The sequence below is a fragment of the Rissa tridactyla genome, chromosome 3 (assembly GCF_028500815.1).
Source record: "Rissa tridactyla isolate bRisTri1 chromosome 3, bRisTri1.patW.cur.20221130, whole genome shotgun sequence".
In the NCBI taxonomy this organism is placed as follows: domain Eukaryota; kingdom Metazoa; phylum Chordata; class Aves; order Charadriiformes; family Laridae; genus Rissa; species Rissa tridactyla.
The window spans coordinates 8,004,589-8,017,668 of record NC_071468.1 but is presented as its reverse complement, the minus strand read 5'-3'; the positions used below and the strand labels follow the sequence as shown (position 1 = coordinate 8,017,668).

At 41.7% G+C, this 13,080-nt stretch overlaps 1 protein-coding gene across 3 annotated transcripts in view; it reads left to right on the top strand.

Annotated features, from left to right (window-relative positions):
- SPTBN1 (spectrin beta, non-erythrocytic 1) overlaps positions 1 to 13,080 on the top strand; it is a 135,999-nt gene that overhangs the window by 84,875 nt on the left and 38,044 nt on the right. For all 3 annotated transcript variants that reach the window (XM_054194093.1, XM_054194092.1, XM_054194094.1), the window contains 11 exons: positions 1,405 to 1,578; positions 2,877 to 2,968; positions 4,117 to 4,197; positions 4,989 to 5,104; positions 6,131 to 6,243; positions 6,876 to 7,063; positions 8,137 to 8,254; positions 9,642 to 9,800; positions 10,422 to 10,724; positions 11,536 to 11,689; positions 12,108 to 12,978. In XM_054194093.1, the coding sequence (XP_054050068.1) occupies positions 1,405 to 1,578; positions 2,877 to 2,968; positions 4,117 to 4,197; positions 4,989 to 5,104; positions 6,131 to 6,243; positions 6,876 to 7,063; positions 8,137 to 8,254; positions 9,642 to 9,800; positions 10,422 to 10,724; positions 11,536 to 11,689; positions 12,108 to 12,978 (2,369 nt within the window). The remainder of the gene's footprint in view (positions 1 to 1,404; positions 1,579 to 2,876; positions 2,969 to 4,116; positions 4,198 to 4,988; positions 5,105 to 6,130; positions 6,244 to 6,875; positions 7,064 to 8,136; positions 8,255 to 9,641; positions 9,801 to 10,421; positions 10,725 to 11,535; positions 11,690 to 12,107; positions 12,979 to 13,080) is intronic.

Below are 13,080 nucleotides of genomic sequence, written 5' to 3'. Positions count from 1 at the left end.
TTGGTCTCAGCCAAGTGTGTCACCGCAGTCTTGCTCCCACTCATGCTATGGCTCCTCACCCTATACTGGCAGCGTTTGGGGTGTATGGTATGTGCACAGGGTGTACATGCAATTTGTGCCGCTTCGGAGGGACTTTTACACCCAAAAGCAGTGGCGGGTTCTTGGAAATTTACAGCCTTGCTGGGAGTTGTGGGTTGGCTTTCTCTGGGTGGTTACCCAGCCTCTGGAGAGCGATGGTGCTGACTGAAAGCTGAAGTGAAACCAGTAACTTCAGGGGTTTACGTGCCCTGAAGGACATCTTTCTAGCAAGTGTTTCATCTTTATGACACGCTGTTATACAGGCTGCTGTTTCTAGGCACTGTAATACGACTCTGGCTGAAACTCTTCCATTTGAATGCAGTCCGAGGTGAGGATTGTGCCGGAGCTATTTCCATGGTCAGTTAATTACATTCACTGCAGAAGACAACAAAATTACGTCAGTTAGTAGTTTGGCTGAGTACCTTTGGTGACATCTCAGTGAGCAGTGAACAGGTTCTTAGGCTGTAATCCTTATCTGTAGAAGAAAGTTGCTTTAATTTTATTGAGTTTCACAGCAGACTTCTACACGCTGTTAATATATTCATGGCTTTTTTCGTTTGCACTGGGCCTTCATACAATTGTGTTACATTGGTGTGGCTGACTTTCTTTATTATTGTTTTTACTTTCTTTTTCTACGAATAAATTGTTTGGAATAAATCTCTTCTGTTATTTTCATCCTATTTAACCTACTTCAGCTGACCGATAAAAAGCAATGACATTTCTATCTGGAGGAATTTTATTGAGTAATTTACCATCCAAATCTGAGCCGCCTTTTTGGAGAGTGTGCGTCTATTTACAGATATTCTCTGGAGCATTTATTACCAACTCCCACTATTGCATATGTATGCCAGATATCGGTTTGTTTCATATCTTTATCTTTGCAGAATCTTCTTTTTAAGTGTGGAAGAACTTCTACTGGAGAAAAAAAATAATCTTGGGAAAATGTAACAGGTGTGGCGTGAACCGAACAATAATTTATCTTCCAGCTGGTGAATGAATACAGTAGACAGAAAAAATGAAGGAAGTCAGCAGGCAAAATACTTGAAGGGCAAATGAAACTGGGTCTCAGTGCGTGTGGCTCAGGTCTAGGATGTTGTCCATCACGGGTTGGACACATGCTAGCATTATGCTTGTGTAAATGTGCTGTAAGATGCGAGGAACGGTTTTGTCCATTGAATTTGAAGAACAGATGCGTACAGTATTGGTGGCTAGGAGTGGGCGATGTGGTGACTCACCTGCCTGGACTGAAGAGTTAGCAAGCACTTTTTTTTTGTTTTCCTTCTGTTTACAGTAATGCATGTTTTTCTTCTCCCTTTCACCTTCTAGCCTAAACCAACTAAGGGAAGGATGCGCATCCATTGCCTGGAGAATGTTGATAAAGCCCTCCAATTCCTGAAAGAGCAAAGAGTGCATCTAGAAAACATGGGATCTCATGATATTGTGGATGGGAATCACAGACTGACGCTTGGCCTTATTTGGACTATTATCCTGAGATTCCAGGTAAAGATGTATACATACACAGATATACACGCATCTGAGTTTTCCATACTTCTTTGAAATATACTTTGTGCTTTTTACGAGTGGAGTGGTCCCAGGTCCTCCCAGATGATGGAAGTGAAAAGTGCTCAGCATCTGGCAGGACGTGCTCCAGAGCTAAGGGGAGAGGATAAATGGTGCTTCGTGATGCTGCTGATCTGTAGTGGCAGCTAATGGGAGTCTCCTGTGTGGAGAGTAATACTGTTTTATTTTTAAATTACTAATAGATATGACGCTCAAGTCATAGACCTGTACGCTCTTGTAGACGTAGGAGGAAATGCTGTCCTCAGCTGCTTTCACCTCTGTGGTGATTATCATTAACCTGGCTGATTTTGCACTGAAATAGATTAAGGGTGTCCACAGGAATTGTTTTAGTGTCCCAGCTAAAGGCTGAGATTTCTTGTTTTCCAGCAAGTTGCGCGTTGGTCTTTGTCCTCAGTTAAAAAAGGCTGGAAAGTTCTTTTGCAGAAAGGAGAATAAATTTATTTAATAAATATATAATTTATAATAAATAATACGGGAATAAATATTTAATAAATTTTAACATTCCCTTAATTTTGGTGTTGCTCAGTGTTTCCCGAATAGGAAAGTGTCTGCCTAACTTTCAGTGACAGCAGTGGAACTTCACTGAAGTTACAATACTCTTTTTTAAAAAGTAGTGAACTATATCCATAGAATGAGATATATTTGTCCATATGAAGTAAAAACTGGATTTCTTTTTTTTTTTTTTCCCCTCTTTTTAAAAATTAAATTGCAGCCTAGAATCTGGAACATATAGTTGTGATGATGCTAAAGGCAAACGCTATTTTCTCCAAGGTTGAGGTCCCACAGCGTGTTTGGTCCCGTAAAGCTCCTGGTTAGCTTTTGCCCGTGGATCCCCTGGTGAGGACCTCTACCTGCGGCACCCCCTTGGCTCGTGGATGTGCTCAGCAGCCTGTGGGAGGCACCTTGCAGGGTGACACCATAATGCTGTAGAGGGCAGGGTTTGCCTCCACAGTTGGACATACAGCTTCTGGTGAAGCTTAAACTGCTTCGTCAATGGACTAAACAAAGAGCAATCCTACAGTAAAATAAGGGCAGATGGAGCTTTCTTCTGACATGAATGCTCTTAAATGAGGAAGAACATTCACCTACTTGCACTCTGCCTGTCATCATAGATTTCCTTTGTTAATTTTATTCTGAAATAACTTCTTTCATCTTTTCAAAAAAGCAAAAAATGTGTTTTCTTAGAGAAATATTTAAAACGTCTGCGTTAATTTCAGATCCAAGATATCAGTGTTGAAACCGAGGACAACAAGGAGAAGAAATCTGCTAAAGATGCTTTGCTTTTGTGGTGCCAGATGAAGACAGCTGGGTGAGCGTGGATTAAGTGATTATCTCTAAAGCTCTTACAGCATTTTGAGTTTTCATTGAAATAATTTTAAATGGGCAAACACATATCTCTCCTTAAGTGGATTCAACCAAGAGAAGTGAATTGATGTTTACACGTCAGAAAATTCTGAACTTGTTATATTAGTGCTGTGTGGTAAACACACCAATCTGATAATCTATGAATATATAGTAATATGCTGACTCTTTTCCACCCTCTTGTGAAGACATAGTGATGCTTCAGATGTTTGCCACCAACGTTTCCCTCTTTGTATATATATGGGAATATTTCCAAAATGTCTTTCTCTGACAGTAACCTTCTTGCATAATTAAATATCCATTTGTAGAGATTCAGTATGTTTCCCCCACGAAACGTGGATGTCCTTGTGATGACTTGGGGCACTTCAGCATTATTCTAGTGGTACTCCATCTTCCCCTTCCAAGAACTTTTATGAAAGTGGTTTGTTAGCAGACTGAAATTTTTGGAGACTTGCAAAATACCCAGATCACCGAACAAAATAATTTTGCATCTCTGTACCCATGGGGCACAAAGGTGGCTGTCGTATGTGCTTTGTTTAAAAGTGAGACAGTGACTAAGGTCAGTCCTTGAAGATGCCCTGGGATACCAGACAATTTCAAGGAAACTTAATGTATCGCTGCTCCGATGGCACTTGCAGCCGTCAGAAGAGGTTTTACTCCTCTCTGTTGCTCCAGCTGTTCCTGCTCTTCTCTTGAACTTTATATTTTGAGTAGTAATTCTTTGCCAGCAGCTAAATCAGGAGCAGGCCTTAGACTTTCAGGGATTTGAAACCTCACAGGCTGCAGGTTGGACAGCAAGTTATAAAATAGTAATTTCAAGTGATTAATTGGAAGTTCATTCAGTGCCTTTCTCTGGAATGCGTATCAATTCTGCAGGGTTTACAAGAGTAAATGAGACGCACTTACCTCTCGTGTCAGTCTCTGATCAGAACGCAGTCATGGTGATAGATTGTCCATCGTGGGGTGGTTATATCCCACCTTTAGGTTTACAATAAATGTGTTGCTCCCGCAACGAGCTTTCAGTGACAGAGTGTGGAGAGCTGCAGCAGGGGTGCTATATTGATTGTGCTCTCTTTGGTTTTTTTGTTCTTTCAGTTACCCCAATGTCAACATTCACAACTTTACCACAAGCTGGAGGGACGGGATGGCTTTCAATGCACTAATACATAAGCACAGGTACGTATGGGTAAATGTCTTTATGGATTTTGAAAGCTTCGACTGCTGCAGTGTGCACTGGGCTTTGTTGTTAACCTTGCAGCTTGATTTTAAGATCTGTGGAGTGGAGGAAGTTGAAGAATTGCTGGGAGTTTTACAGCAACTTGCTTTGCTTTAGAGCTTTACAGCTCTTGTGGTCACTGTGAGCTCATCTGGGCAACAGCTTCTCACATCACAAGTCAAAACAGGTTGTGTTTGGTTTCAACAGAGTAAGTTATACACATGATGACCAGGTTGAAAGAAAAGTTTTTGTGCCTTATTGAGTAACCAATGATAGGGTCTGATCGCCTAGAATTCAGGGGCAGAAGAGGGATGCAACACACAACAGCACCCTGAGGGGGAAAGAAATCCCTGCGCAGAGATGGCAAAATCCGGTGCTAGACTTTGACATGGCTGGGGATGCGGCTCACTGGCAAGCTCAGGTGGAGCTACTAGGACAGCTTGCATACTTACATGGGCATGAGGAGATACTGCGTGACCACAACTTTGTTCCTTTCTTTTCCAGGTCACCTTCATCTCTGGTAAACTATCGTCCATTTTTTGCCATGGGTGAGGTTCTGCCATGGCACGTGCTAGGCATTACTTCATTCCTTCAATATTGCCGTTCAGATGCATAGGGCTACTGGGCAAGCAAAACCGTGGCAGCAGGAGGGGCCAGGTTTTCTGAGGATTGCAGATTTTAGTTCATTTGTTCATGTGAGGGTGGCTGCACTGTGCTTTGGGAAATCTAAAGAATTTTCCATCCTGTCTAGGCCTGACCTGATTGATTTTGACAAGCTGAAGAAATCAAATGCACACTACAATCTGCAGAATGCTTTTAACCTTGCAGAGCAACACCTTGGTCTCACTAAGCTCCTGGACCCTGAGGGTAAGAATTCCTTGCAGTTTCAGCACTTCACGGTTCTTGTCTCCCACCCCTTCTTGTGGAAGGGCACAGCTTTGTGATAGCTTTTTGTGTTAAAGAGAAGCAGGATGCTGCTGACTCACCTGATACAGACAGAGAGGGAAGGAGAGAATGCAAGACGTCTCCTGCAGAGGACTGAGCAGCAGTACCATAAGAGGCCTTAATCCTGTGTTTATTTTCCGCTATCTGACAAGAGCACTGGACTGGCCATGTATACATAAAATCATTCCAGTTAGAGGCATCCATCTGATCTGCTCTGAGAATGCTTTCTGTGAGCTGGAAGATGAATGCTGTGGCTTTCAGCAAATATTGAGCAGCTGCTTTTGCAGACTGTCATTGAGTTTTAGCCTGTGCTTTCATGGGAGTGTTCATGCTCATGCATATTGGAAGGTTTGCTCACAGTGCTAGAACAGGAAACTTTCTTGTCACAGGGCAAACAGAGACTATGTGTTTGGACGAGTTCCTTCTTGCTTATTTTTCAGTGCCTCAGAATTGCTGCAGGAAAGAAAATAATTTGTTTTCCATCTGTATCTCTGGGAAGATTTGCCTTGACAGACATACTATTACATTTGAATTCCTCTCTCCAAATGCAGATATAGCATCGAAGTTGTCAATTAACAGCAGTTCTGTCAACTCACACAGACACTAGAGGAGGTATTCGGATGCGCACAAGCTGTGGCAAAGTCTGGAACCTGACTCTTAAGGCCCAAAGGCCCCTAGACCCGTGCTTTAACCACAGTCCACACATAGATAAAGAGATACAGGAGCACTTCTCAGTGACTTCTGACTTCAGTACTGTATGACACCAAGTAATTCAGAACCAGTCCAACGCTGCTGAATTTATTTCTGATTAGGACATAAATCTTAGGAGCTGAACTGCCACTGAAGCTCTCTCTCTGACTCTTAAACACATCCTTGTTGCGTCGTTAGCTTTGTTTTTTTAACCCATGCACCCCCAATCTGCTAAGACAACTCTTGTTTGGTTTGCAGATATCAGTGTTGATCATCCTGATGAAAAGTCAATCATCACCTATGTGGTGACATATTACCACTACTTCTCCAAGATGAAAGCTTTAGCTGTTGAAGGAAAACGTATTGGAAAGGTTTGCAAGTTCACATTATAAATTGTTATAAAGCAGTTGAAATCTTTCTGATTTTTTTTCTTTCCTCTTGGGTATTAGTTTTTTAGGAGTCCACTGTATGGTAGTTTTTAGTTTTGCTTTTGAATGTGTTTTAAATGTTAAATATTCCCATACGACTGTGAGGAGTAGTTAATTTCCAGCTGCCTCCTATTAGAAAACATTTGGTCGGTGTTTTACTCTCGCTCATTAATTTTGCATCATTGCTGCTTTTCCTTTCTCATTAACTGCTTCTCACTCTCTGGGTCCTCTGTCTCTTCTGGAGCCCAGAAAAGTCCCTCATTTAAAAAAATGTGCAGTTGTTTTCCACCCTTTGGCGAAGTAACCCCCAATCTTTACAGTTGACAGACTGAACATGAATCCTTTTGTAAGCCTCACCTCTCTCCCTCTATTGCCGTGGGATCGGGGGAATTCATTGGAAAATGCAAAGCCCTCATTCCTCAGAGATACCAGCCCCTGTGGCACTCAGGACTGAGTGGTCTGATTCGTAACTCATAACTGTTCATCTCTGAACAGTTTCTTTTATCTAGCTTGTATTTAAATGACTGAAGAGCGCTGCCCTTGTTACTCATGTTACGTTGTGCTGCTTGTTGCAGGTGCTTGACAATGCCATTGAAACGGAGAAGATGATTGAAAAATACGAATCGCTGGCTTCTGACCTTCTTGAGTGGATCGAGCAAACCATTATCATCCTTAACAATCGCAAATTTGCCAACTCGCTAGTTGGTGTGCAACAGCAGCTACAGGCATTCAACACTTACCGCACAGTAGAGAAACCACCCAAGTAATTTTAATCTTAGCTTAAAAAAACACTGGTCTTGTTTTTGTGTAGTCAATCGTTGATTTATTTTTTTTTTTTTAAAACAAACACATCCGAGTAATTTTAATCTTGGCTGAAGAATTTATTTTTCTGAACAAACCCAGATACCGTATTTCTAATTGGCTCTCACCATTATTACTCGGAGCCTGTTTGCTTTGTGCTATTCAATACGCACATAATAACAACAACAAACCCAATAATAATAAAAAGTGTGTCTCAGTGACCTGTGCCTTGCAGGACCTCAGAGTTCCTGGAAGCTGTCACTTTGCTGAGGTGCTTGCCTTATAGTACGAGTGGTAATAGCATACCATTTTAGTGTAGTAATATCAACAGTCGTGCTTGCTAGCAGCGTACAGTACCTATACACTGCTATTAAAAGAATCGTACTGCTTATCCAAAATCAAGAGGAAGTGTGTCTGGCTTTGTGAAACATAGCTGGGCTTACTAAAACTGATATAACCAAAACTGTGCAACTTATTTCTGGAAAGTTTCTTTTAGCATTCTGATATCAGATCTGTTTATTATTTTTGTCTAATATAAGTTCTAATGGATAATAATCACAATCCAAAACATTACAAAGTATCCAGACGTCTTCTAAAATTGCAGACTGGTCCCTAGTGCCTACGGAGTTTGTTTATTTCCCAGGAGTACAACTCGGGAAAACAGTGGGAAGAGTTTATTGACTGCAGTGGACTTTAAATAAAACTTCCATTTCTTGTGTCGATAGTGTAAACTAGGACAATGCACATAACAGAATAAAAAAAGAAAAAAAAAAGAAGCAGCCTTCTGTCCCCCAAGGGGGTTTAAATCTAAACACACAGACAGCTGACTTCTGTGAAGTTTCTTTTGCTGTTTGAACCAGCGGGTTCCAGGGGATGTGTTGGTCTATTTCAGTTGTTTCCAGCTTTCACACAAGATGAAGGTGTTTATCGGAATGGTCCATTCATAACGTCAGTATTTTAAGGAGGTGCTTTATAATACCTGAGTAACAATGAAAGCTTTATTGTAACTCAGTTCTCTTGAAAAATTTTGTTTAGATTTACAGAAAAAGGAAACCTAGAGGTGCTGCTTTTTACCATCCAAAGCAAAATGAGAGCCAACAATCAGAAAGTATACATGCCAAGGGAGGGCAAACTCATCTCTGACATTAACAAGGTAAACTGAGCAAGCTCCTCCTGTGTGACTCAGTTGTTGTTCTCTTTCAGTCTGTCAGTATATTGGGAAGAAACACTTTTGCTATCTCCAGCCTTGATGTGGGGAACCATAAGGGCTGGGGAGAGATGGGGTGACCTTTTCTCACAGGTCGGACTCTCTAATGTGAACCAAGTCCCCGGGTATCCTCAGTATCTGTAAGATCTTCTGCACTGGAAAAATGCTTGGTCATTCTCATTATGGATCTAGTAGCCCTGCCTTGCTCCTCCATGGTCCTGGCTATTAGACTTAATCAACAGAAAGTAGCAACAATATCTAGGTATTGTAGCCCTCCCCATTTGCATCTCAATGCCCCTGCCTGCAGCATGGGACAGAGAAGGAAGCACCATGACCAGTCTTGGGGTTCCCTCTCAGGGTTTATGCAGGTGGTTTTTTTGTGCTGGTGCAGCTGGCAGCAGCAGAGCTGACGAGCTCTCTCAAGGATAACAAACAACTTAAACCTGTGAGCTTTCCTCGTTTGTGTTTGATCATGCTTGGCATTCCCAGAGCAGCTGTTGTGGGTGTTTGTGGCCTCGGTCTGCATCCTAGAGAGCAGTAAACTGCACAGTTGTTTGCATTAAGCCCTTGTGCCTCTGAATGCCTAAAATACTTGGGTTTCAGGCAATTTCACATCTGTTAGGATTTAGAAGAATCTAGGGTAGTTTGTGTTTACTTGTGGGTATTTTTGTTGTTTGTAAGAAGATCTGAAAGGTGATGAGCTGGCTTTCAACATGCTTCTAAGACTTTTTATTTTTTGCAATAGTAATGTCATGCATGTGAACTACTTCTGGCTTTGGGGAACAAAAGGACTGGTATGCACCAAAAGTAACCGAATTCTGCAGTTGTTTTCTTTTCTGAAGTGGATGTAATAAAGAACAGCAATTGTATGTTGATTTTGGATGTGAGACAGCATGAACCTCTAGTTCTCATTTCCTAAAGGAGAAAGACAGAATCCAATTATTTGGGAGTAGGACTCAGACGATTTTTTTTTTTTTTTTAAACAAATACACTCTTACACATTCGAACCGGGTTGTGTCCTTAGGCTTTATTGGAGGCAAAAACCAAATGAACTTGAGAAAATGCATCTGAGGTAAACAAGTCTTAGACCCCTTACTCAGAAAATCTATGAATGAACTGAGAACTAATTTTATATTAGTGCGCTTATATTAGCAGACAAGGCGTAAGGCCAGCCAATACAAGCCAGATTTATTGGCATATAAATAAATAAGCCAGTTTTGTGAAACTTCGCTGTAGTGACTTCAGTCCTGATTCCATACAAAGGTGTTGTGATTTCTCATAATCCTGAAGAATGTGTGTTTAGAAGATGCGTGTTTTTTCTCCACGTCCTCAGGCCTGGGAAAGACTGGAAAAAGCTGAACATGAAAGAGAACTGGCACTGCGAAATGAGCTCATCAGACAAGAGAAACTGGAACAACTTGCACGCAGATTTGATCGCAAGGCAGCTATGAGAGAAACTTGGCTGAGTGAAAATCAACGTCTCGTTTCTCAGGTGCTGCTTTCAGAAATTGTCTGCGTGACTAAAATTATTTCCATGAGTAATTATAGGATACAGTTCTTGCGAAGAGAATCTTTCCCCCCCTATGCCTCATATTTTAGGGATTCTATGTATATTTCTATTTATTGTACTTGTGTGCAAATGTATATTTGGTTTGTATGTGTATGTACTGTATGTCCTGTCTTTAATGCATTTGGGATATTCTTTCGTTGAATCTGTCAGTCTGTACTCAGGAGGTACTGATGTGGAAATATCTACCCACAGTCAAGATTTTCTTTATCTGAATATTTTGGCCAATTCAGTGGAATTAGCCCAGGAATTAATTTTATTTTTTAATATTAGAGATTACTTTAAAAAAATCCAAGGCCCCAACCTGATCCTAATAGTCACCATGATTCTTCTCCCAAAAGTAGTAAATTATATCTCTGATTTTGTCAGTGGTTCTCTGGTTATCGGGGTATCTCTGATGTTATTGAAAAAGACCTTTCAGAGCATTTTGAGATCCCAGATTTGCTAACAAGTGTATGCTGCACAAGGAGAAATCATGTTAGAATTTGAGCAGTAGAGCTTTTCTGCTCAGCGACTGTTACTGAAGAAGTGTCTCTGTCTTTACAGGATAATTTTGGCTTTGACCTTCCAGCAGTAGAGGCCGCAACAAAGAAGCATGAGGCCATTGAAACAGATATCGCAGCATATGAAGAACGAGTCCAGGCCGTGGTTGCGGTTGCAAAGGAGCTTGAGACTGAAAATTACCATGATATCAAGCGCATTACTGCAAGAAAGGACAATGTTATACGCCTATGGGAGTATCTCCTGGAGCTGCTCAGGGCACGGAGACAGCGGCTGGAGATGAATCTTGGTCTGCAAAAGATTTTCCAGGAAATGCTGTATATTATGGACTGGATGGATGAGATGAAGGTAGGTGTTAGCCATTTGAGAATGTAGGCCAAATATTCTGGAGAGGTGTAGATGTCCTTTTTTTGTAAATTTTTAAGATTCTGGTTTAATAGGCAAATGCAGAAGATCCATGGTAAAGAGCAGTGAACAAATTCCTTATACCTTATGATGATTTTTAAAAAATAAAGATTAAAAACAAGTAAGGAGAAAGAACAAGTTCACTTCTATAAAAAGCTACTTTTCAGCTTCATGCCCATCTCATAACGGACAAAGGCTTTGGTCACAGTGCTTAGGGTAAGGATGACGATTTTGGTGAAGGGGAATTAAATAATCTCTCTTCATCACAATTTACATAGGGAACAAGTCATGTCTTCGCCTCTGTGCTTGAAAAAGCATTAATTGCTTCCTGTCTGTTCTCCTGGGTTCTGGGAAGGTAAAAGACCGTGACTTTATTCCTGCCCATCAGCCAGCAGAACTTGGAAGCTGTTGGAGGAAAGAAAGATGTGTGTAGCTCAATGGCAGCTCACAGAACCTGGACTGAGTGCTTTTTATTGCTTGTACCGAGCTAACTTAGCTTCTCGTCATGCTAGACTTAAAACTGCATTGAAGAGCAGTCAAGTTATTAATGGTTGCCAGTGATTTCAAAAATATTGTCTCAAATTCTTATCAGCTATGTCTCGATACATTTGAAATAGGTCTCCCCATGGGCCTGGTGTTCGTCTGGACTTAAATCAGCGTAACAACAGAGAACAGCGTAATGCCCCAAGTCATTAAGAAATAAACAGTTTATGGCCTTCAGCCCATTTTAGTTATGTTTTACATTTTTGATCAGGTGCTTCTGCTGTCTCAAGACTATGGCAAACATTTGTTAGGAGTTGAAGACCTGTTGCAGAAACATGCTCTGGTGGAAGCTGACATTGCTATTCAAGCTGAGAGAGTGAGAGGAGTCAATGCATCTGCTCAGAAGTTTGCCACCGATGGAGAAGGTAATTAGCAGCCAGCACATCCTTCTTTGTCTTAATTGCGCATAAGGTTATCTATAAGCCTCATTAGTTTTGCAAGGCATGTTAGGTTAAATTCAGCACCAGAATAAGAGAATCCAGCTTCCTTCATTCCTTTTTTACTCACTGCGTCAATGATTAATTAGTCCAGGTACCTGCTCAAGAATTCATTGTGGCATTGTGTTTTGCATGGGATGTCATGCTCCTAACCATCAGCTGCTGTAACTTTGTAGTCACCGTTAATTCCCCATTGTGTGTCTCACTTTCAGGAGACTAAATATGAATTCTTTTATGTAAACTTCATAGATGGAACAAACAGGAGTTAAGAACTCTGTATATGCCCCAGCTGTAGAGATGAAAATTAATCAGTCCAAGTTGTAATGTACGTTCTCTATCTGAACAGGTTACAAACCATGTGACCCGCAAGTTATCAGGGACCGTGTCGCTCACATGGAGTTCTGTTACCAAGAGCTCTGCCAGCTCGCAGCCGAGCGCCGGGCCCGCTTGGAGGAGTCCCGGCGCCTCTGGAAATTCTTCTGGGAAATGGCTGAAGAAGAGGGTTGGATCAGGGAGAAGGAACAGATCCTGTCATCTGATGACTATGGGAAGGACCTAACCAGTGTCGTACGTCTCTTGAGTAAACATAAGGCATTTGAAGATGAAATGAGTGGTCGTAGTGGCCACTTTCAGCAGGCAATAAAAGAAGGTGAAGACATGATTGCGGAAGAGCATTTTGGGTCTGAGAAAATCCGAGAAAGAATTAAGGATATCCGGGAGCAGTGGGCTAACTTGGAACAGTTATCTGCCATTAGGAAGAAGCGTCTGGAGGAAGCCTCTCTCCTTCACCAGTTCCAGGCTGACGCTGACGACATTGATGCATGGATGTTGGACATCCTCAAAATTGTCTCCAGCAATGATGTTGGCCATGATGAATATTCCACTCAATCCTTGGTCAAGAAACACAAAGACGTGGCTGAAGAGATTGCAAGCTACCGGCCAACTATTGACTCGCTTCATGAACAAGCAAAGGCCCTACCACAGGAACACGCCGGATCTCCAGATGTGCAAGGTAGATTGTCCGGAATAGAGGAAAGATACAAAGAGGTTGCTGAGCTGACTCGGCTGCGTAAACAGGCCTTGCAGGATACCCTTGCTCTTTATAAGATGTTCAGCGAGGCAGATGCTTGTGAGCTTTGGATTGACGAAAAGGAGAAGTGGCTGAATAATATGCAGATTCCAGAGAAGCTGGAGGACCTGGAAGTGATCCAGCACAGGTGAGAATGTCTTTACCGGGAAGTCTGGGGAATACTGAGTGGAAGTTTTTTACACCAGCTACCTTTCTTAACTTGCCTGGGCCTCAGATTTGCTAATGCCTG